The sequence below is a fragment of the Macaca nemestrina genome, chromosome 9 (genome assembly GCF_043159975.1).
Source record: "Macaca nemestrina isolate mMacNem1 chromosome 9, mMacNem.hap1, whole genome shotgun sequence".
Lineage (NCBI taxonomy): Eukaryota > Metazoa > Chordata > Mammalia > Primates > Cercopithecidae > Macaca > Macaca nemestrina.
The window spans coordinates 33,999,161-34,023,281 of NC_092133.1; the positions used below are offsets into that span (position 1 = coordinate 33,999,161).

At 38.8% G+C, this 24,121-nt stretch overlaps 1 protein-coding gene across 5 annotated transcripts; it reads right to left on the reverse strand.

Annotated features, from left to right (window-relative positions):
• Positions 1–1,839: 1,839 nt before the first annotated feature.
• On the reverse strand, positions 1,840–24,071 carry LOC105478413 (cutC copper transporter). 5 transcript variants are annotated; one of them, XM_011735684.2, is made up of 9 exons: positions 23,874–24,069; positions 19,685–19,756; positions 18,503–18,562; positions 14,830–15,039; positions 14,125–14,160; positions 10,514–10,647; positions 7,530–7,557; positions 3,337–3,442; positions 1,840–2,349 (listed from the first exon to the last, which is right to left on the reverse strand). In XM_011735684.2, the coding sequence occupies exons 1-9, from the start codon at positions 23,932–23,934 to the stop codon at positions 2,235–2,237; spliced, it is 822 nt and encodes a 273-aa protein (XP_011733986.1). In that variant the 5' UTR covers positions 23,935–24,069; the 3' UTR covers positions 1,840–2,234. The 5 variants fall into 5 exon arrangements, 4 of the variants coding, with proteins under 4 accessions (XP_011733986.1, XP_011733987.1, XP_011733988.1 ...); XM_011735685.2 differs by lacking the exon at positions 23,874–24,069 and adding an exon at positions 23,721–23,858; XM_011735686.2 differs by lacking the exon at positions 23,874–24,069 and adding an exon at positions 20,206–20,224.
• Between the last annotated feature and the right edge of the window lie 50 nt (positions 24,072–24,121).

Sequence of the window (24,121 nt, forward strand, 5' to 3'; positions counted from 1 at the left end):
TGAAAAGGATTGTCAACACTATGGAAGAGAACCCTGATAGAACATCATGAAAATCCGAAGGTATTACATTACTGACGATGTCACTGTTGTTAACAGAAAAACCCATGAAAGTCATCAGGCTCAAAACAAATTCCTGCTAGAGAAAACTGTCCAGATGTTGTGCATGACTTCACAAGATTTAACTTAAGTTTTGGGGGAGTCAAAGTTGTATATAAGTTTTAGACTGTATAAGGGGGTCAGTACTCCTAATGCCTTCGTTGTTTGGGGATTAGCTGTACTTGCCAGTGCTATGTTGTAATCTTAACTGGTACTTCTCCAAAGACAGAAGAATATATTTCCTCTCTAGGCTTCTTCCACATTTTCCTCTCTCCAGCCACCGTCCTCATTATACCAAAAAATGTCCAAAGATTAGTATACATTTAACATAAATATTTGTAAGGCAGGAAAAGATGTAAATACCATCCTATTTCAATATTTGGATTTCTTAAAACACCTGTATTATTTTTGTACTTCTGGATAATGTTCATATGATGTATTCCTTAATATGACACACTTTAAGCAAAATAAGTTCACATTAAATCCATTTTATATCACATTTTTACTGCTTTCGCTTTAACTATGACTATGCCTTTAACCATGACTTTCTCTCCTGTCAGTACCTTATCCTAATTCAGTGTTTCTTGACTATTATGTCTAAGGAGATTTTTTGGTCACCCCTTTTCCCTAAACACTCCTCTCTCCTGAAATTTTAATACTATAGATACACTATATATTTGTTACGGACTGTATGTACATCTGTGCTTTACACATAAAGAGGGGTTTGGATCATAATCCCCAAATACACAATCCTGAATGCCATAATCCTAAATGTTGAAATCCTGAAAGATCAAAGTCCCTAAAATCTAGGCTGGGTGTGGTGGTTCAAGCTTGTAATCCCAGCACTTTGGGAGGCTGAGCCAGGTAGATCACGAGGCCAGGAGCTCCAGACCAACCTGGCCAACACGATGAAACCCCATCTCTACTAAAAATATAAAAAATTAGTAGGGAGTGGTGGCGCACACCTGTAATCCCAGTTACTCAGGAGGCTGAGGTAGGAGAATCACTTGAATCCGGGAGGCAGAGGTTGCAGGGAGCCAAGATTGGGCCAGTGCACTCCAACCTGGATGACAGAGTGAGACTCTGTCTCAAAAATAAATAAATAATAAATAAAGGCAAGACTCTTCATATAAACATTCATTAGTACACAATCTGTGCATGTTATTCAAAGGCTTCCTGACCAAGGGGAAGCTCTTTATGCTTCAGTTACTCTCCTAAGATAGGAACAACAGTACTATTACCAGTGTGTTGTTTGTGTAAAATGACATTATAAACATGAAAGTGACAGATACAGGTACTGATGAACTTCACCATTTGGGACCTGGTCATAGGAAAAATATTTCATCACTAGAATCTGTCTCTCCCATCTGTGACTTCAGCAGAAAGAAACTGCTGCTTTGATAACTTTCCTAACTCCACTCTAGTTTTTACTATAGGTCTTTGAAAATTGTCAGATGGATCTTAGAATTAAGCCATTTCTCTCTGTTTACAGAAGAAGTAACCTGTTGAATGTCAGGGTTCACGTCTGTCTTTGTAAGTCTAGGAACTTTGATATCCTGCTTCCCAAGTCTGGGAATTTTCACACTGCACCATTTTACTCTGTACCCTTAACATCTTGCCCAAAGCAGCATATCCAATCAGCACATAATAAAAAGAGAAAGTGAAGAAAAAAATGAGACAACATTTTTCCTTTCATACTTGTAGGCTACCGACTGTATTTAGTGAAAGAATAAGAGACTATACTATAAGAGTGGACATTTTTATTTTACAAATGAAAAAGCAAAATACTGCTTTGAATTGACTCTTAAGTCACACTCTGAATTCATACCATGCAGTTAAATTTTTCCAGTTCATCAATTAATTCCACTGAAAACAAGACTAAGCTTCTGTCTGTGGAAGAAGCATAGACCAGCTTTAACCACGATGACAATCGCTGGTAAGACTATGCAAAGGAAGTGACTGTATCTCTGTTTCAAATTCTTTTTCTTCTTGGGCACGTTCTCCATGGCCATGTGAAACTTAAAACAAAGATTGCAACTGTCCTGGCCAGAGAAGGTGGTTAAAGCTGTGTCACAGAGAATTGCAGATTATACTTCTACCTTCATCCTGTGATATCCATGTCTCTCAGAGAGGTCTGGCTAAACCAGGATATTCTTTGCAATAGCATTCAAAGTCCTTACTTTGGTCACATCTGTTACCTTTAGGGAATATTCCGAGCAAGAAAGTGAGGCTCCCATAGCAACAGATGAATTTCTGTGATAGAAATAATAAAGGAACAGATAATGATATGTTATTAAATGAGCCCTCCTGCTGCCACTTCATTTTATAGACTACTTCATGATACAAGGGTAAGTCAAGTATGCTAGACTACTATATTCCATCATTTTCATCAATTAATTACTTGAAATATCCAGCAGCTGAATCCACCAGACAGTATACTTGATTTTATATCAGGAATTGTTAAGTTCTAAGGCTCTTGCTTCTTCTTCTTTTTTTTTTTTTTTAATTACAGGCGCGTATCACCAAGCCCAGCTATTTTTTTTGTATTTTTAGTAGAGATGGGGTTTCGCCATGCTGGCCAGGCTGGTCTCAAACTCCTGACCTCAAGTGATCCACCCGTCTTGGCCTCCCAAAGTGCTGAGATTACAGGCCTAAGCCACCTTGCCCAGCCATCTTATTTCTTTTACATTGTGTTTTTCCCAATTTATAAACAGAAACATTCAACTACTATTAAATTGTAAGAGTCCTCTTAAGTATTTAAAAAACCCCATATGATAGTCACAATTTCTTAATGGTAATATAATTTCAAAATAACTGAAAACAGAGAATAAATGTGAGGGAAGACTAAGCACTAAAAGTAGGAGGTAGAAAAATGACTATGACTCTTCCATCCTTACACCATAGTTATTAACTTTGCTACAGGAAATCCTAGGCGAGTGGGCACATGTGCATATCTGACTCATTTGAAGCTCAACCGTGGAATTTGTTTACTATTAACTGGTCAAAGTTCAGCAATGCCTTCACAAGGCAAGGTTCACCTATGTTCAAAGAGCCTGTTTATTTAAGACAGGACACGAACCATTTTAGAAATGTTTTTCAACTATAAAAACAACTATAATACTTATGTAGTAGTCACAACATTCCATTGGTTAATCATGCCCCTATCTAAAGTTTTTCTGTTTGGGAGAAAGTAAAAATTAATCTCATCCTTCTTATTTGAATTGTAGAAAACATTTTTACCGAAACTTCATTCCTGAGTCTCTAGTAGACCGAGCAGAACAGTGGAATTCTGTAGCACCTGAACCCTCAAGGATCCTTTGTAGATTTCTGTCTGTTATACCACCTCCTGTTGGAAAGAATAAGTAACACATTAAGTAAAATAGAATTTTGCATAAAATTTAAGGAATAATGACTGCTTACTTCACTTGGAATCACCAAACTAAATTTCTCATTGATTCAAAAATTAGTCTCTCCCTACCAAGTTAGAATGAGATTAGAAAAGTGATAAAAGATATATAGGCTACAGACTCTGGGGAAGTACCATTAAGGTTATAGAACATGTATGATAGAATCTTATCTGTCCATTGGCTAATACAACAATGCTATCCCTGCTTGCCCCTCAATTAAAGCAAAATCAAATTAAAAAGAAAGGTAAGGATAGGTTTGAGGAAAAAAAATCTACAAAAGCACAACCTCAGAGATGTGCCTGAATGAGAACCTCTAAGGTTCTGTCTCTAGCCCCGGATGTAAAGACTACATTGACTTCATCGGAAACAGGAATAATGCAAAGTATTATACAGGTTATTAGTTACGATATCAGCTTTATACTTCATATCACAGAAGAATCTGATTCTACTTTATTAAAACTGTACCACCAAATGTTTTATGACATTTGTTTTGATGAACAATCTTTTAAATATTTATAAAGAATCACATTCTGAATTGATACCAGTATATCATAAATATGAAATTAGTTTATTCATCTTTATATCCTTATCTCCCTATAGGATGTACTCAATATTTTAAAACTATGTACTTTGTATCTCAAGCCATTAAAGACGCTGAAATAACCTATCTTTACACACTCTTTCAGACTCATTAACTTGTCTTTTTTTCCTTAGTGGTACAGTATTATCACTGAGCCTTAAGAAACAGAGAAAAGGCTAGGTGTAGTGGCTCACACCCGTAATCCCAACACTTTGGGAGCCCGAGGCAGGAGGATCACTTGAGTTCAAGAGTTTGAGACCAGCCTGGGTAACATGGTGAAATCCCGTCTCTACAAAAACATACAAAAATTAGCTGGACGTGGTGGCGGGTGCCTGTAGACCCCGCTATTCAAGAGGCTGAGGTAGGAGGATCGCTTGAACCTGGGAGGCGAAGGCTGCAGTAAGCTGAGACTGCACCACTGCACCACAGCCTGGGTGACACAGTGAGACCTTGTCTCAGAAAAAAAAGAAAGAAATAGAAAAAATACAGGCTGAGTACATTCAGACTGGCTTTATCACTGTAGCTTTTCACAGCTACGTGACCTTAGACAAATTATTTAAATCCACTGACCTCAACTTTTTCGCCAATAAAAGAGGGATAATACTGCCTACCTCACAAGCTTATTGTAAGGATTAAGAGACAAATATATTATTTCCTTCTATTCCTTCTAACAAATAACAAAACATTTGGCTACTGAAACACATGTTGCTCAGTTATCAGCAACTTGAGTACATAAGTAATACATCTTTCCAGACTCAAACTAACACAGCTCTATGGTTAAAAAGGATCCCACAGAACTAGTTTAATATTCTTCTCTTTATAGATGAAGAAACCAGGGTCTAAATATGTTGTAGGCTTCATAGAGGGCAAGTTCCTAGAGGGCAACTACCTCTTTGTATTTCTCAATGATGAATACTTATTAGGCATTCAGAATGACTTACCTAGGAGTTTTTACTTGCTGGTACTTATTCACATGAAATTGTAATACATTTGTTTATAAGTCTATTCTGTGAGCTCCTCAAGTAGGATTACTTTATTTGTTTTCATATCTATCACACAATTAGCATATAATATATATAACTGTCATATAATTAACATTTGCCTGATAAGGTTTGTTAAAGAAATCACAAATATTTTTGTATTTAACATCTTTTGACCTGAGTCAGCTTCTTGAGAAAGTGGTTTCTTGTGTAGCTTTGCATCCCAAGTAATGCCTTGCACATAGCCGATAACAATTGCATATTAAACAAAGGTACTCTTAATGTCAACAATTGTCTAAGTATTAGTTGTCAAGACTATATATATTTAGTGCTAAATGGAAAAGCCTCACACTCAGAAAGTCTCTTTAACATTCCTTGATTAACCAAAAAGGACCACAATTTGACAGATAATATATACTTTCTCTTTGCTCATGTTTCAAGGACTTGTTACAGGTCAAAAGCCTTCCTAAATATTTGACAATACCCCTTATATGGCCTTTTTTTTTTTTTTGACACAGAGTCTCACTCTGTTGCCCAGGCTGGAGTGCAGTGGTGCGATCATAGCTCACTGCAGCCTTGACCTCAGGGCTCAAGAAACCCTCCCACCTCAGCCTCCAGACTAGCTGGGACTTCAGGAGCACGCCACCATGCCCAACTAATTTTTTTACATTTTGGTAAAGATGGTGTCTCACTATATTGCCCAGGTTCACAGCCTCTTTTTAAAAGTTACTCTTTATCTAGGTCAGTCTTGATATCACTAGTAGTGAGATGACGAGAGACTGAATACCTTCTGATGTGATGTCATATGATGTAATACGCAGAATCACCCATAAAGTATTCTTACCAAAAATGTTTAAGCAGTCTATTCGAGCCTTATGATTTAACTATTAGTTTATAGGATATACAAAGGCATGAGGAACAAGTTAAACAATATCAAGAGGAAATAATCTGATAAATCCAGAAAGTAGTACATTTTACAGGGTAAATAGATCCTAACTTTTTATTACATTTTGAGATGGAGTCTTGCTGTGTCACCCAGGCTGGAGTGCAGTGGTACAATCTCAGCTCACTGCAACCTCCGCCTCCTTGGTTCAAGTGATGCTCATGCCTCAGCCTCCCAAGTAGCTGGGATTACAGGCACATGCCACCATGCCCGGCTAATTTTTGTATTTTTAGTAGAGACAGGATTTCACCATGTTGGCCAGGGTGGTCTCAAACTCTTGACCTCAGGTGATCTGACTGCCTCAGACTCCCAAAGTGCTGAGATTATAGGCGTGAGCCACCGGGCCCAGCCCAAACTCTGTAAAGTTTTTAAAGCAAGAAAAGTAAAAGGAAAAACATCTATATCAAAGATATTTTAAAAGATAATAGAACTGGGAATGGCAGTGTGCAACTGTAGTTCCAGCTACTTGGGTGGCTGAGGCAGGAGGATCGCTTGAGGCTAAGAGTTCAAGTGCAACCTGGCCAATATAGCAAGACCTCATCTCTAAAAACAAACAAACAAACAAAAGATAACCAAAAATGTAATGCTTGTTCCTTGACTGGATCCTAGTTTGAACATATCAGCTATAAAAACCATTGTGGGGACAATCGGAGAAAGTTGAGTATTAAATGTTTATTGTGATAGGTGTGACAATGGAATTGTCGTTATGGTAACATCCCACCCTTTTAAGAGATATGTAAAGATAAAATGTCATGATGCTTTCAATTTAACTGTAATAAAATACCTCAGGATAGAAGAAAGATGAGACAAATTTGGCAAACTGTTAAATCTAGGGACTGAGCATATGAGTATTCATTATGCTATTTTCTACTTTTTTTAATATGTTTGAGAAACTTAATAAAAAAATTAAGATTGTCTTTACATTTGTCTCACTCTTCTAGGTTGTACATCTAATTCTTTAAAAACTGCTCCAACTGTTCATTTCTAGTTAGCCATTATGAACTTAACTGATCTCATGGTTATCATCAGGATCATATGATTAAATTCTGGTTACAAGAAATAATTTGGCAATCAGAGATTTTCAGGAACTGAGAGAGTATTATATTTTACCTAAGGATGTTGCCTAAACCTTTGCTTAAACCCTGTTCATTAGGACATTTGTCCTAAACAAAATTTGATTAGCATCAAATTTGATGTGCCTCACCAGAGACGAACATCCAAATTCATAAAATTCTATATAATGAGAGCGCAAATATGGAGAAACCTCAATCTCTACCTACTTCCTTATTCGCTCCTCTTTGAGCTAATCCCTATTAGAATATTTTCCTTCTTATCTAAACTTTTAAATTCTAGCACAGATCTCCCAGTCTTAAACATTTTAATCAAACTATATATTCTTCTCTTTGAAGATCATATACTAATATGCAATGTACTAATACTCTCTCTCACATTTTCCTGCCTCCTTTGCTCTTCCTCCACTACAGTTCAGTGTTATGCTAGTGAATTGATAGATAAATAAATACCTGGCATTACCACAATCCTGCCTTTTGCCTGAAAAAAGAAAAAAAAAAACAAGTAAATTTTAATATCTTTCTCTTGAATGGGATAATAAGGCAGTGAGAATAGAAACATAAGTCAGAATATATTAAATTTTAAAAATTACTATTAATGTTTAATTTTTACTAGATCTTCTCTATTTCTTTGGGATCTTGGATAAGATGTCCAGCATAGTAAATTTGTCTCTAGAAAGTTATCTTTCCAAAAAGTCATTTTTCCCCCCAATAAGTGCCATTTTCTCCCTCCCCTTCACCTATTAAGATGGTATATAAGCCCCCAATTCTGAGTCATATTTCTTTGTGAACTTCTGTATGTACTTACATATATATGTACTTATGTATGTGATAAAATCTGTTTTTACTCCTGCTAATCTGTCTTTAGTCAGTTTAATTTGCAGGCCCCCAAATAACAAACCCTGAGGACAGAAGGAAAGTTTTTCCTCCCTGACATGGTGAGTAAGAGAAAGTTCCTGCTCTCATGGAGCTTACACATTCAAGGAAGACGAGACAATGCACAGGGATATTTATACAATAAAATTCCAGGTAACAATAAGTACAACAAAGAAAAAATAAAGCAAGGTAACGAAAAAGACTGAAAGAGGGGAGTGGCTATTTCATATAATTTAAAAATTGTTAGAGAAATAAATGGAACAAGAATGTTTCATATTCTCAAATGGCCTGAATAAAGCATCCATAAAACAAAACATTGATTATCTAAAAAGCTGAAATCACTTCAGAATGGAGGTCACAGTTGCCTGTTTCTTCCAAATCAAGGCTTTCCAAAACATAGAGAAATAATATTTTTAAAGAAATGAATTCTACCACTTCTTTTTGCCTTCCCCACATGATTATTTAGAAGTGTATGCTTATCTAAGGCTATCAAAGTGGTTTAATAATACAGAGCAATCACTAAGTGTCAGATTTAATAACATAGAATAATTACTAAGTGCTAAAACCTGAAGAAATCCCTTACAACTATTCTAGGAGGTAGGTGCTATTATTATCCTAACTTTGCAGAAGAGCAAGCTGAGGTTTAGGATGGCTAGGTAATGTATCCATGGTCACTATTAACAAGCATCGAAGCCAGGGTTTAAACACAGACTTGTCTAATCACAAAGCCTATGCTTTAACTAGTATGTTACACTACTAGGTAGTTACCTCAGTAAAGTTAATGTATGAGAATATTTGAGTAGCTCTTCCTACTAACCAATGATTAACATACAAATGACAGACGTACACACACACACACACACACACACATTTTGAAATGCAATACATTACTATGGCGATTATATCTTATTTTCTACTCCTTAGTGAGTAACCTTTTAAAACTGGAAATCCAATTCATCAACTCTTCTGTTTTAAAACACTTCAGGCCTCCCCACTATACCATAAAAATAAAAACTTTAATAAGGTTTTCAAGGCTCTGGATATCATTCTGTCCACATTCAATATTCTGGTCATTCCTCAGCGTTTTAAGTTATGCTTGCTTTTGTTTATAGCCCTTGCTTATACTATTTCTTTTGCATGGAACAATTCCGCCAACACTCCCTTCACCCTCACTCCCACTGCCCCCAACTTTTACACAGATAACTCCCGAACATCCTTCAAATAAGTAAAACACTGCAGTCTGGATGTCTCTTCTTTTGGGAAGCTTCCTCTAATTATTGCCAACCTTCATTTCCCCAAATTTGGGGTTAATTCCTCTCCAATGTACTCCTACAGTACCTTTTAAAAATAGAGCGCTATTAAAATTTCCTGCTCTATTAGAAGTGCCTGTTCCGCACTAAATTGTAAGGACAGTGACTACACACAGACACTTAGCTCTTGGTTACACCCACAGTACAAATGTCCTGCATCTAATATATATTTAATAAATGTTTGTCAAACCATTACATCCCAGAACAGCAAAGTCACATCAGATCTTTAGGAGAAATTTCTGAAAATTATTTTCATGGCTATAGAAAAGTGAAAATAACCAGATGTCTATACAGGAACATTAATATTATTAATAGCAGTAATAACAGAACCTAACATTATTAAGACCTACTGTATGCCAACCACTGTACTAAGCCTCTTACACATCTCATCTTTAGCAATCTTCTGAGAAACTCTAAAATTAGTATTAAACTCATCTCAGTTTCACACATGGGGAAAGAGAGGCTTAAAGACTAATAACCTACTCAACATCACATAGCAAGTATCAAACCTGACTCTCAAATGCTCAACTCTCTCATCCCAAAGTCTGTACTCAGTAACTTATAATGCCTCTAGACTGATGTCAGAAAAACACAGACACACTATAATTACAAAGTCACCTTCTGAGTGCTCTACAAATGATGCTAGCTCACCAGGAAAACTCATAAACTAGAAAAATATATTTCCTCCTATATTGGCAGATGAGAAGAAGTAAGATTATAATTTTAGTTTTGGAATTTACCTCCAGATGATAATTTTACATGGGATCCCCTGAATATACACGGGCTGACAATGAAAAGATGTGGCTTAAAACTGCAATGCTGGCTGGGCGCAGTGGCTCATGCCTGTAATCCCAGCACTCTGGGAGGGCAAGGAGGGCAGATGGCTTGAGCCCAAGAGTTCGAGACCAGCCTGGGCAACAAGCAAGACCTTGTATCTAAACTAAAAAATAAAAATAAAAAATAAAAAAAACTGCAATGCCAATGGCAAAGAAAAGGTAAAATTTGCTGTGTTTATCCAAGTTAGATCAGATCTTTAGGCACTATCTATATATAATTTGATCTTGAAAGCCTTGGTTATTAAAAAGACTTGTGTGAAAGAAATAAGAATTATATACATTATTGCCTGCTTGCTCTTTCCTACAGAGTAACCACAAAGTCAGTAATATATAGTCTCACAAATTGGCTAAACAGCAGAATGTCAGCAGTAACCACAACAGAGTCTTAGGGGAAAAAAAGATAACGTCCATGTACCTGCTCTATGAGTCGCTTTATTAGGGGTAGCCCTTCTAATGCTGAACTGTCACATCCACTGGTCAACACTCGTTCAAATCCCAAGGTTAAGAGGGTCTCCAGAGCTGCCATTGGATCATGAACCATATCAAAGGCTGAAATAAATAAAATTGATGTGAATTTTGAACAGGTATCTCTTAATGCAGCATTTCCCAAAATGTAGTATACATGCAGTGGCGTGCTGGACCTAGCTTGTACTGGCTTACAAAGGTCAATTATTAAATACTCAAGAACTCTGCAAGTCAGACTGTTAATCCAGTGGCAGCCTGAAATTAGTGAAGGTAGGGCCAGGTACAATGGCTTATGCTTATAATCTTGGCATTTTGAGAGGCCGAGGTGGGGAGATCACTTGAGCCCAGGAGTTTGAGACCAGCCTGGGCAACAGGGCAAGACCCCATATGTACAATACAAAAATTAGCTGGGCATGGCGGTGTCCACCTACAGTCCCAGCTACTCGAAAGGCTGAGATGGGAGGATCACCTGAGCCTAAGGAGTCGAGGTTGCAGTGAGCTGATTGCACCATTGTGCCCCAGCCTGGAAGACAGAGCAAGACCTTGTCTCAAAAGAAAAATAAAAATTTAATTAATGATAATAAAAAAAATTAGTGAAGGTAGAGTATTTAAACCACAGAAATTTAAAAATGTTACAAATCAGCTCTTTTTTCTAAGAGCCAGTTCATTAGCACACCATAGTCTACATACCACCACTGTGCATAATCATTTTAATAATAGTACACATTTAAATAGTGTATTTACTTAAATGCAGATAAGAAATGAAACATTTTCCATTTATAGTAGTTATAAGTTTCTATTTAAAATAAATTTACTTAAGTTTTTTTTTTAAACTTTTTTTTAAGTTCAGGGGTACAAGTGCAGGTTTGTTATACAGGTAAACCCGTGTCTTGGGAGTTTGTTGTGCAGATGATTTCATCACCAAGGTATTCAGCCTAGTACTCATTAGTTATTTTTCCTGATCCTCTCCGTCCTCCCAACCCCACCCTCCGAAAGGTCCCAGTGTGTGTTGTTCCCCTCTATGTGTCTATGTGTTCTCATCATTTAGCTCCCACTAATAAGTGAGAACATGTGGTATTTGGTTTTCTGTTCTTGTGTTAGTTTGCTAAGGATAATGGTCTCCAGCTCCAACCAAGGCTCTGCAAAGGACATGATCTTGTTCTTTTTTATGGGTACATACTTAAGATTTTATTTAAAGAAATCATTAAATAAATGTGCAGGTAGCACTCACATATGGTAAAATTTTAAATGTGATAGGCAGGTGAGTCAGATTTGGGAAACTGTTCTAAGGCGTCAGAAAAATTGGACTAGGTAGAATGAAACACTATACTCACCAGTTCTAGAAAAGGCTTTGGCTCACATTCTCATTACTGAGTAATATTTTAGACTAATCTATTAACCCCACATACTCAAGGTTCATAGCATAAGGATAGTTGTTTTCAACAGACTATATGAAGTTTCACTTCCATCCAACTTTTTTTTTTTAAGATGGAGTCTTGCTCTGTTGCCCAGGCTGGAGTGCAGGGGCGTGGTCTCAGTTCACTGCAACCTCCGACTCCCTGGTTCAAGTGATTCTCCACCTCAGCCTCCCGAGTAGCTGGGATTACAGGCACACACCACCATGCCCAGCTAATTTTTGTATTTTTAGTAGAGATGGGGTTTCACCATGTTGGCCGGGATGGTCTCAATCTCCTAACCTTGTGATCTGCCCGCCCCAGCCTTCCAAACTGCTGGGATTATAGGGGTGAGCCACTGTGCCTGGCCCCATCCTACTTTCTAAGAAACTTCTCCCCTCCTCAGAGCCCTCAAAGAGTAAAGTGGTATCGGGAAACTGAAAACAGAAAACCTCCTTCTGCTTTGGTTCTCACACTGTTACATGATATTGAAGTTCTCCTGCAGTGGATTAGGTGGTAGTGGTCCTCTGGGACAGGCCCCTTCATTTCACCCTTTAGTGTATGTAGGCAACTAAATCTACCACAGAGGATTTCCTTGTTTTGGTGGCAGCACCTTCTCACCACTATAACAATATTATGCTATCTCATTAAATACATTAGTAGAAAAATGTGGAATCCCAAAACTCTACAAACTTTGAAAATATGAAAATATTTTTGTTAAACCTTTTGGAATAAATAAAAGAACAGAAATTTGAAGTAAAAAAATTGTTTATGACTGTAGACTTCTTTTCACGTGCAATGGCAGTGCTCTCTGAAGGCAAAACAGACACCTGTTCTTCCATTTTACCAAGGTGTAGCCAAAGAGTATAGAAATTATAACTACCTGATTTTTTGGCCAGGAGTGGTGGCTCATGCCTGTAACCCCAGCACTTTGGGAGGCCAAGGCAGGTGGATCACAAGGTCAGGAGTTTAAGAGTGGCCTGGCCAAGATGGTGAAACCCTGTCTCTACTAAAAATACAAAAGTTAGCTGGGCACGGTTGCAAATGCCTGTAATCCCAGCAACTTGGGAGGCCGAGGCAGACTGCATGAACCCAGGAGGCAGAGGTTGCAGTGAGCCGAGATGGGGCCACTGCACTCCAGCCTGGGTGACAGAGCGAGACTCCATCTCAAAAAAAAAAAAAAAAAAAAAAAACTACCTGATTTTTTATAGGATTTTTTTTTTTTTTTTGAGACAGAGTCTCGCTCTGTCACCCAGGCTGGAGTGCAGGGGCTGGATCTCGGCTCACTGCAAGCTCTGCCTCCCGGGTTTATGCTATTCTCCTGCCTCAGCCTCCCGAGTAGCTGGGACTACAGGCGCCCGCCACCTCGCCCGGCTACTTTTCTGTATTTTTTAGTAGAGACGGGGTTTCACCATGTTAGCCAGGATGGTCTCGATCTCCTGACCTTGTGATCCGCCCCTCTCGGCCTCCCAAAGTGCTGGGATTACAGGCTTGAGCCACCGCGCCCAGCCAGAAATATTTCTTTATAAGAAACCATCACATTAAAAAATCATTGTGGTGCAGACAAGCTATAATGAAAAATAATTTTGTCCACTATAGTGGACATCTGTTCATTGACTAGATAGTCAACACTAGACAGCATCTGTTCTCCTTTCTCCCTTCCTAATAAGATCCAATTCTTCTCCAGATACCCAACTTTCTCTCCCCTTAGGAAGTCTGTATCTGTGAAACCTCACCTCACTGCTAGCCCCAGGGATGGTTTTGCCTGGCTTAAGATAGACAGTACTTTTCATTTCACCAGCCACAACGATTTATTCTTTTGGGGTTGCACATGACCTAATACAATCTTAGTTAAAATGAGTCTCAGGATTCTCGCTTGGAATGCTGTGATAGGTATACACACTTGAAGGCAATACTTACTCTCTCCTTCTCTCTATTATATCCCACCACCACCAACACCCACTTTTAACAACTTTTCATAACTAAGGCTTCAAATTTTCTAGAAATTGCACATCTCTACTTTTATAACTTTTAGTCCCAGGATCTAAAAAAACAATTGGTAACCTTGGAACACCACAGAATTGTGTTCCATAAAAAGGTTGTGGCAGTTGTTGAAATTAGAAAACTAACACTGTTCAACAGAACTTCTAAAATGAAAATGACTCACCTCGGTGGAAAGTGACTGGCAGAGGGCGGCAAATAGCTATAAAAAGAGAGTCATATAACAACATGAATGAAGATGTCATCACTGATTACTATATATAGAATTCTTCATGTTAGCTGAAACTTTTTAATACTTTCTTCACCTAACAAAACAGTAAACTAACATAATAAAATGTCAGCCTTACAAATTCAAAAGCCGTATCTTTCCACAAACCTCTGATTTTTATATAAAAAATGGTCATGCCTTAGCACCAAATGGAAATCATTTAATCTGACAACTATAAGAGCAGCATTACATCTATCACTTGCCTCTCTGAGGTCATTCGATAAATACTTTGGTCTAGTAATACAGGTAGTTTGCTTCTGTCCTCTTCACATCTTCCAACTTGGTGGTCCATCCTCACCAACTATAATAGCTTTTGAAGTTCTTGGTGCAGTGATTAAAGGAACCATGGTAAATTTCCCTTAAATTTCTATTCTATGGGAACAGTAGCAGAACCTAATCTATAGCAATTGAGGAGAGTTAAGAAGGCTTTGCCACACATACATCCCACCCCAAACATCTAAGGAACTACTATTTGAAATACTTAGGTTAGTATAAGTGCCTGCAGCTATGACTGCAAAGTTGGTTTTGTGGATGTTTTTTTATATTGTGAGCAAAAATACAATTATCATTAGAGGCTTTTAGGTCTTAGATACAAATTCTTACCCATAAGGGACATACACAGCTCTTCGTCAATGTGTCCATCTTCAGTCAATGCCCCAAATACCAAACCATCAGCACCATAAAGCTTGGCAAGACGAATGTCAGCCTTCATCACCTCAATTTCACGATCTGAATACAAAAAATCACCTCCACGTGGCCGAATCATCACAAAAACTGGGATCTGAACACTCTGCTTCACTACTTGAAGGACACCTACAAGAAAAGAAAGCAGATTAAAATTTAAATGTGAGCTAAAAGCTCAAGGAAGCCAATGATATATTATTGGTCATTTACATCTGCTTTGTATATTACATCCAAAAGAAAAAGGTGGAGTTTAAGGAAACCAGAGAAAGACGGCTCTAAAAGGAAGGAGGACACTGAGAACAAAAATGTGTATGTGGTAGAAGGTAAGTAATAGCAACGGGTTAAACAGAACAATTTAGAAAACAGAAGATGCTACAATTTAAAAACACTTATCAGTTGACTCAACAAAAATCCTTATGACTCAGAACCCTTTTATTGGTATGTGACATTTGAAAGTGTAATAACTACCAGGCTCAATGTTCTGCCAGTACGTAATTCCCCAAGATCCAATTTCTTCTTTCTAATTCATTACAGCTCTATTTAAAACCTACTAGGGAGATGGTTAAATAGCTTCAAAGTTCATATTCCTTTAATGGGCAAAGACATTTAGAAAACTTTTTTTTTTAACGAGATATGTGAAAGGGAGCAAAGTTCTACTTATTTGTGATTTTATGCAGAGATCTATGCATAAAAGTACCTAAATATGCCATAATATATGGCTAGCTCATAAACCATCAATAGTATAAGGCTGTGACAGGCTCCATGAGTTGTTTACCCAGTATGAATTTCCTTCTTTCTTCTTGCTAAAAGAACCCAAATTTTGCATAGGACAGCAGTTGTCCAATACCAAGCAAGGAATCATAATTGGTGTTACAAAAACAGACTGTACTCAAATTTACAGACATGCTCTAGGGATTTTAGAATGGCCAGGAATGCCCTCTTTTAGTGTGAAGATTCCAAAGGGCTGTTGCATATACAAATCTTTTACATTAAATAATGCTATTATCAGCCTCAGAGTAGCATAACTTAGGAGACAACAATTCATATAGGGACTTCTGCTTTTGGCCAAGACAGGGTAACAGTGACTGGATTTACCCTCCCACCTATAATAATAATAATAAAGAAAAAACTAGATGAAATATATGAAACAATGGTTTGCAAGACAATGGACATTAAGCAGTGAAGGGCAATGATCCTTGAAAATGGTAAATAATGAAGTTAGTAAGTCAATTCTAATTGACCCAATTTACTGCCTTGAGAGTTTCTAGGACAAAGCACAGGGATGGGGGACCCACACAGAGCCAAAACAATTCCCTGAGTTAAGGAGACAAAGCTGAGAGTTCAGGAGGACTGAAGTAGCTAGAGTTTATAGGAGAAAGTACCAGGAGGACAGAAAGATAACACTGGAGTAGCAAAGACTACCACAGTGATTTAAAAAAAGGACTTTTTAAAAAAAAGATAGGCTTGGCATGGTGGCTCATGCCTGTAATCCCAGTGCTTTGGGAGGCTGAGACAGGAGGATTGCCTGAGGCAAGGAGTTGAAGACCAGTCTGGGTAAAATGGTGAGACTCCATCTCTACCAAACAAACAAACAAACAAATTTAGCTGGACATGGTGGCACATGCCTGTAATACTAGCTACTTGAGAGGCTGAGGCAGGATGATTGCTTGAGCCCAGGAGTTTGAAGCCGTAAGGAGTTATGGTCACCCCACTTCAGTCAAGCCTGGAGAACAGGTGAGACCCTGTCAAAAGAAAGAAAAAAACAAAAGGAAGGAAAGAAAGAAAAGAGAAAGAGAGAAGGAAAGAAAACAGAAAGAGAGAAGGAAAGAAAAGAAAGGAAGGAATGAAAGAAGAAAGGAAGGAAGACAGATAGATAACTCTGGAGGTCTGCAGAGAACCTCCTTTAATATTCAGCTGAGTACTGACTGGTGCATGCATGCAAAGAAACTACTCAAGGCCTGGGACAGAACCAATAAAAAGGATTAGAAATGATGTGCCTGTCATTCATATCAAGCTGTGAATAATGCCTATTCCACCAGCGAGAGGAAAATTTCAAAATTCTTAGGCACTGGGTAGAATTCACAGAAGAATCCTGACTTGGTAGTAAGGAATAATTAGCTCTGTATTAACACTGCTCCAGACTTGCCCAGCAAATCTTAAAAGCAAGACCCAAAAGGACCAAACTGTTTTGGAACATTTGTATGAATTCAAAAATGTCTAGTAACCAATAAAGTAAAATTCACAATGTCTTGCATCCAATAAAAAATTACCAGGCAGGAAAATAAGATATATTATTAGATGATAAATCAAATGAAACAAACCCAGAACTGATACAGATGTTAGAACTGGCAGACAAGGTCATCATAACAGCTATTGTAACTTTATTCCACATGTTCAAAAAAGTTAAGAGACATCAGAGACATAAAAAGACGCAAATTTCTAGAGATGAAAACTACAATGTATGAGATGAAAACATACTAGGCAAGCCTAATAGCAGATTAGATAGTGCACAAGAAAAGGTCAGTAAGCTCAAGGACAAAACAATAGGAACCATGCAAAATGAGACACAGAAAGACTTTTTAAAATAGAGAAGTTCATCAGTGACTTTTGGGACAATTTCAAGTAGTCTAACGTAAGCATAGCTGAAGTCTATGAAGGAGGCAGTGGAGAACAAGCTGAAAACTGCAAGCTGAAAATTTTGCAAATGTAATGAAAAGTATAAATGCACAGGTTGAAGAAACATGAAAATAACTATACTCAGGTACATCATAAGAAAATTGTTCAAAACCAGTAATAAAGAAAAAAATCTGAAAAGTAGGTATAAAAAGAGACATATTACATAGAGAAAAATAAAGATATGGATGATAGATTTTTTGTCAGAAACAATACAAGCAAGACAACAATGGAAAAACATCTTCAAAGAAAAAAACTGTCAATCTAGAATTCTATACCCAGCAAAAATACCTTTCAAAAATAAAGGAAAAAGCTATTTTAGACATATAAAAGTTGAAAGAATGCATCACTAGCATACTTTTTAACAAAAAAAGTTAAAGTACTTCAGGCAGAAAGAAAAAGAAACCAGATAGAAATACGGGATCTACATAAAGGAATGAAGAATACCAGAAATGGTAATTTCATATGGGTAAATATATGATTGTTTTCTTATTATTTACATCTCTTATTTAATAAAAGATAACTGACTCTTCAAACAAAACTAACAACATAGCATGGAGTTTTTGATATGTGTATGAGTAAAATGTATAACAACAATAGTACAAAGACCAGGAGGGGATTTCAATATACTGAGGATGCCAGCATGTAAAGATTTTATAAAAGCCTAATCCTTGATGTTACTGCAAAGCAGCTGAACCAGTATTAACAATTACTGACCTACTTTTCAACTTTCTGATGTGAGAAAGAAATATGTGTGATCAAATCTTTGATTTTGTTTTTTACCACCATAAACATTTCTGATACAACATCCATAGCATAGTTTACATGACATTAGTAGAGGACCCAACGAAACTAATTACCAGTTGCTTCCAGGTTCCATGAACTCCAACCAGAAAATCTGGGAAAAATGGACACTTACCCATGCTGGGTGTAGTTCCCCCCTCTGATAAACCAGAACATAATTCAATCCGATCAGCACCTGTAATATAAACGCATTGCTCAGCACATTTTAAAAAAATAAGCTCTTATTAAACAGCAAGCTGTTGATACGCATTTTTTTTCCAAATACAGAACAGTCTTAGAAATCATCTCAGAGAAATCAGATTATAAAACTAGAGTAAAACTCTGTTTTTAACTCAGTTATACTCTGCAGCCACACTGTGTTACTCATACTCAAACTGAAGAGTTAACTACAGTTAAGCTAGTTCTCTTAAAATTTTGTATTATAGGGTTGCCTCTCTACGTACAGGAAACTAACATAAAATAAAGATGTTTCTTAAAACTGACTACAGAGGAATACTGAGTCTTTGTTGATAAGAAAATAACATAATCTTTCCCAAAAGGGTCTTTATTATTGTACGCTTTAAAAAACACAAAGCTACTTTTGAGTAGCCAAAACCAAGACAATTTCAAGAATAAGAAAATGCTGAAACCAAAAGAATTATTAGGCTACCAAGGTCACATCAAAAGATCTCAGGAACCAGCTTGAAGAAGCTCTCACTAGCCACAGATAGAACATTTTGTTCATCAATAAGCAGAATAACTACAATGGATTAAAACACATAAAACATATTTAAATCTAGATTCATAGTGACAAAACAATTCAAGGGAAGATAGAGAACAAATTCATTATTCTAAGAATTATTATAATAAATAAGGGAAAAGAAGCAAGTATTTATTCTGCCTTTCTTATACAAACTATACTTCAGCATAACCAAACAGATGATGAGGGGAAAGTTCTTTACAGAAGTATTCTAGTTCATAAGTGAAAAATAATGTCACCATTTTGCAACCACTACTAAAATATGGGTTGCTAAATTTATTAGTGAAAAGCTGACAGAAAACCTTAAGGATAGATTAGGCTGGCAATACCTGAACTCCCTTTAATATCACAAAAACAGAAAAAACCAACACGTTATGTCCTCCTGATGTGATGCAACTATTTTTTTATAGTCTTACCTTCCTCTCTCAACCTCAGATTACTTTGAAGCAAATCCCAGACATCATGTTATTTCATTTTAAATATTTCAGTGTGTGTCTCTAAAAAATAAGGACTCTTAAAAAGGCAGCCAACTGTCATTCATTCTCTAATTTCTCTTACCTCCTCTTTCTGCATTCACAGCTGACTCCACTGAATCAACACAAACTTCCATGAGAAATCCATTTGCTGCTCCTAAAATAGATGGAGAACGGTAAGAGTTCATAAACGCTCTATCCATCCAGACCAATTGACCACAAAGCGTTTACATTTTGCTGCCAAAATGCAAATGTCCAATAATAGGCAAATAGGTAAGTACACTAGGGCCCATGAATGCAATAAAATATCACATTAATTATTGAATTGATGCTTGTAGACTGAAATAGGCTCACTGACAGATGTATAAAAAATTATACTAAGGAAAATGTATATTGAATACCAAATTAATCTTCCTAAAACATAGACCTCATCATCACATTCCAGCTAAGATTCTTACAATGTTTCTCAATGTCTGCAAAATATATTTAAACTTCTTTATAAGGAATATAGGTTTAAAAGCAGGACAGACTTCAAATCAACGTCCCACCAACTATTCATTGTGAGATCCTAGATAAGTTACTTAAGTTTCCTATAAAACAACCTACCTCAGAGTAGTGAGGATTAAATGAGATAATTCATGTAAAGTATGCAGTCTCAAGAATCAAAAAGTAGGCTGAGCACGGTGGCTCACGCCTGTAATCCCAGCACTTTGGGAGGCCTAGGACGGTGGATCACGAGGTCAGAAGATCAAGACCATCCTGGCTAACATGGTGAAACCCCGTCTCTACTGAAAATACAAAAAATTAGCCAGGCACGGTGGTGGGTGCCTGTAGTCCCAGATACTCCAGAGGCTGAGGCAAGAGAATGGCGTGAACCCGGGAGGTGGAGCTTGCAGTGAGCCGAGATCACACCACTGCATTCCAACCTGGGCGACAGAGCGAGACTCCGTCTCAAAGAAAAAGAATCAAAAAGTATTACTTATCTGGCTGGGTGTGGTGGCTCATGCCTGTAATCCCAGCATTTTGGGAGGCCAAGGCGGGTGGATCACATGAGGTCAGGAATTGGAGATCAGCCTGGCCAACATGGTATAACCTCATCTCTACTAAAAATAGAAAAATTAGCCAGGCATTGTGGCATCCGCCTGTAATCCCGGCTACTTGGGAGGCTGAAGCATGAGAATCGCTTGAATCTGGGAGGTGGAGGTTGCAGTGAGCCAAGATTGTGCCACTGCACTCCAGCCTGGGTGACAGAGCGATACTGTCTCATTCCTTCTTATGCTTTCAGACCTCTCCAGTCCCTACCGCTGGCTCCTCAATGCCTTCTCCGCAACCCAGAGTTCCTTCTGGCTCCATCTTTGAATAAAATTTTCCAAGGAACATTTCCATGATTTTTTTTCTCTCTCCCGAAGTAGAAAATTTTATGTCTCTCTTTTGAACTCATTTAACTCTTCTTGAGTTATGAAACCCCAATTGTTCCTTCTTAAAATATGAATTACTTTCTACCTTTTATTATTTATGCAGATAAATATCTGATCACTTTTACTCGACTTAGAGTTCCTAAGTTGTTGTTTTTTTTTTAATACAGTCTTGCTCTGTCGCCCAAGCTAGAGTGCAGTGGCATGATCTCGGCTCACTGCAACTTCCACCTCCTGGGCTCAAGCAATTCTTGTGCCTCAGCCTCCTCAGTAGCTAGGACTACAGGTATGTGCCACAATACTCGGTTATTTTTGTATTTTTTGTAGAGACAGGGATTCGCCATGTTGCCCATGCTGGTCTCAACCTCCTACACTCAAGCGATCTGCCAGCCTCGGCCTCCCAAAGTGCTGGGATTACAGGCATGAGCCACCACGTCTGGCCTAAGTAAGGTCTTCATGTGAGAAATCTTTATCATCACCCACACCAAGCACAGTATCTACCATGGTACACAATAATCAAATATTTACTAAAAGCTGAATAATTACAACAAAATTAATGTACTTATATTACAAAGTGTGATGTAAACAGAGTTTTGAGTTTTTTCCCAGGAGCACATAATTTAAAAAAATGAACAAAACAATGCACACTTCACGCAACGACATTTAATAAATGTTCTTCACATACTGGTAATGGCCACTTCTGGTGGGGTGTGATTTGAAATTACTTTTATTCTTTTTACTTTTCTTTATTGCTTTATTTTTTCTACCCAATATTGCTTTTATAATTTAAAAAAGCAATTTTTACTTTGAAAAAGAAATAAAACAAAAACCTATCATCTGCTAACATCAGACTGCAACTGCCTTATGCCTTACTTAAGTCCCTGCCGGACGCGGGGGCTCACGCCCATAATCCCAGTACTTTGGGAGGCCGAGGCAGGCGGATCACCTGAGGTCAGGATTTTGAGACCAGCCTGGACAACATGGCAAAACCCCATCTCTACTAAAAGTACACAAATTAGCTGGGCGTGGTGGCAGGCGCCTGTAATCCCAGCTACTCAGGAGACTGAGGCAGGAGAACTGCTTGAACCTGGGAGGCGGAGGTTGCAGTGAGCCGACATCAGGCCGCTGCACGCCAGCCTGGGCGACAAGAGCGACTCCGTCTCAAAAAACAAAACAAAACAAAAACAAAAAAGATGATCGGTCTCAAACTCAAAAAGGGTTAAGTGTCAACCTATGCTCCTAACCAACAGCTCTGCATTAACTCCATGAGTTTCCTGATAGCTCCCAGACCAGCTGTCACATCAGTGGCACTGGCTGATGCTGATGCTGCCGGGCGACTATTTGCCTTACATAAGAAAGGACCCTAGGCAGGAGAAGATGAAGAGATGTTTAAAAAAGGCTACGACAGAAGGCAGAGCAAGGCAGTTCTCCCAAGCAACAAAGTTATAGAGATCAAAGGAGAAGCAGCAGCAGCTCTCAAAGTGTAGTACTTCAGGTAGCTTTGGGGGCCTCTGAGACTTTTCAGCGTCTGTAGGGTGACAACCATTTTCATAATAATACTGACTTTATTCGCCTTTTTCACTTTAATTCTCTCACAAGTGAGAGGCATTTTCTTTTTTGAGACAGTCTTACTCTGTCACCCAAGATGGAGTGCATTGGCGCAATCTCGGCTCACTGCAAGAGGCTACTTGACATGTTAGACTGAATGAAGCAGCGGGTATGAGAATCCAGCTGTCTTCCATTAAGACATATTGAAGAAATTTGCAAAAATATAAAATATTCCCACTCTTTATTGATTTTTTTGTTTAGGAACATTTCTTTTTCATAAAATATGTCAACGTGTAATGGGCTTACTATGGTTATTTTCTAATCCATCAATCGATCAATATTTTAAATTTTTGTTTTTTTTTTTTATTTTTATTTTTTGAGACGGAGTCTCACTGTGTCGCCCAGGCTGGAGTGCAATGGCCTGATCTCGCCTCACTGCAACCTACGCTCCTGGGTTCAAGTGATTCTCCTGCCTCAGCCTCCCGAGTAGCTGGGATTACAGGCGCCTGCCACCACGTCCGGCTAATTTTTGTATTTTTAGTAGAGATGGGGTTTCGCCATGTTGGCCAGGCTGGTCTCGAACTCCTGACCTCAGGTGATCCGTCCGCCTTGGCCTCCCAAAGAAAATTTTGTTTTAATTTCTAATACAGTCAAAATCGATAGATGTAATCCACATAAAGATCTTTGAGGATCTCGACAACTTTTAGGAAGGTAAAGGAGTCCTGAGGTCATCGTTTGGAGGAACCAAGAGTTCACGGAGGAAGAGGAAGAGGGACTTGCCAAATTCTCTGACACCTGCCATGCCATCCTACCCTGGCACTCAGGAAGAACTCGGGACTTGGAGCAGCCACAAGCTCGGCCACTTCGTAGCTGCGTGGCTTTAGGGACCATGCCCCGTCCCCGCCGTGGTAGCTACAGGTAACTGCAGGTTAGGAACTGGGCTCCGCGCTCGACAATTAACTAACCCAGCGGAGTACTGGCTGCTGGTGCGGGGGGTACTGGCATCCTCGTGTGGCGACGGATAAAACGTGAAGCTGAAGTTAACCAACTTGCACAGGGTCGCCCGGCCGTTATGTGGGGACCCCGGGACTCGAACTTTGGCTCCACAGCAGAGCCAATCTCGCTACCTGCCCCTCGTCACGCCCTCCGTTTCCACACCTTTAACGCTTCAAAAACAGAAGGTGCCGCCCAAGGGGCTGGAAGGAGCTGAGGAAACGACTCCAGAAGAAATCACCACTGACCACGACTCCCGCCGGCCCGCCCCCGGGAGCCGAGTCGGCCGACCGTCCCCTCCCCCGCCACCTTCCGCACCGGCCTTCCCGGACGGTATCCGCGCCCGTTTCCGCTCAGAGGAAGCCCCCTGCCTCTTCATGCTCCACGCGTTCTTCCTCGTGCGCCTGCAGTTTCCACTTGGAGTTTGGGCTCTTGCGCGCACGAGCAAAGAAGCTAGTCAACAGCTGCGCGCGCCCCTGCGCGCATCCCCGACGCCTACGCCCCAGCAGCCCCAGCGAAAGCGAAGTCGCAACGCAGGCGCACTTCTGTTCACTCCGGTCCCCAGA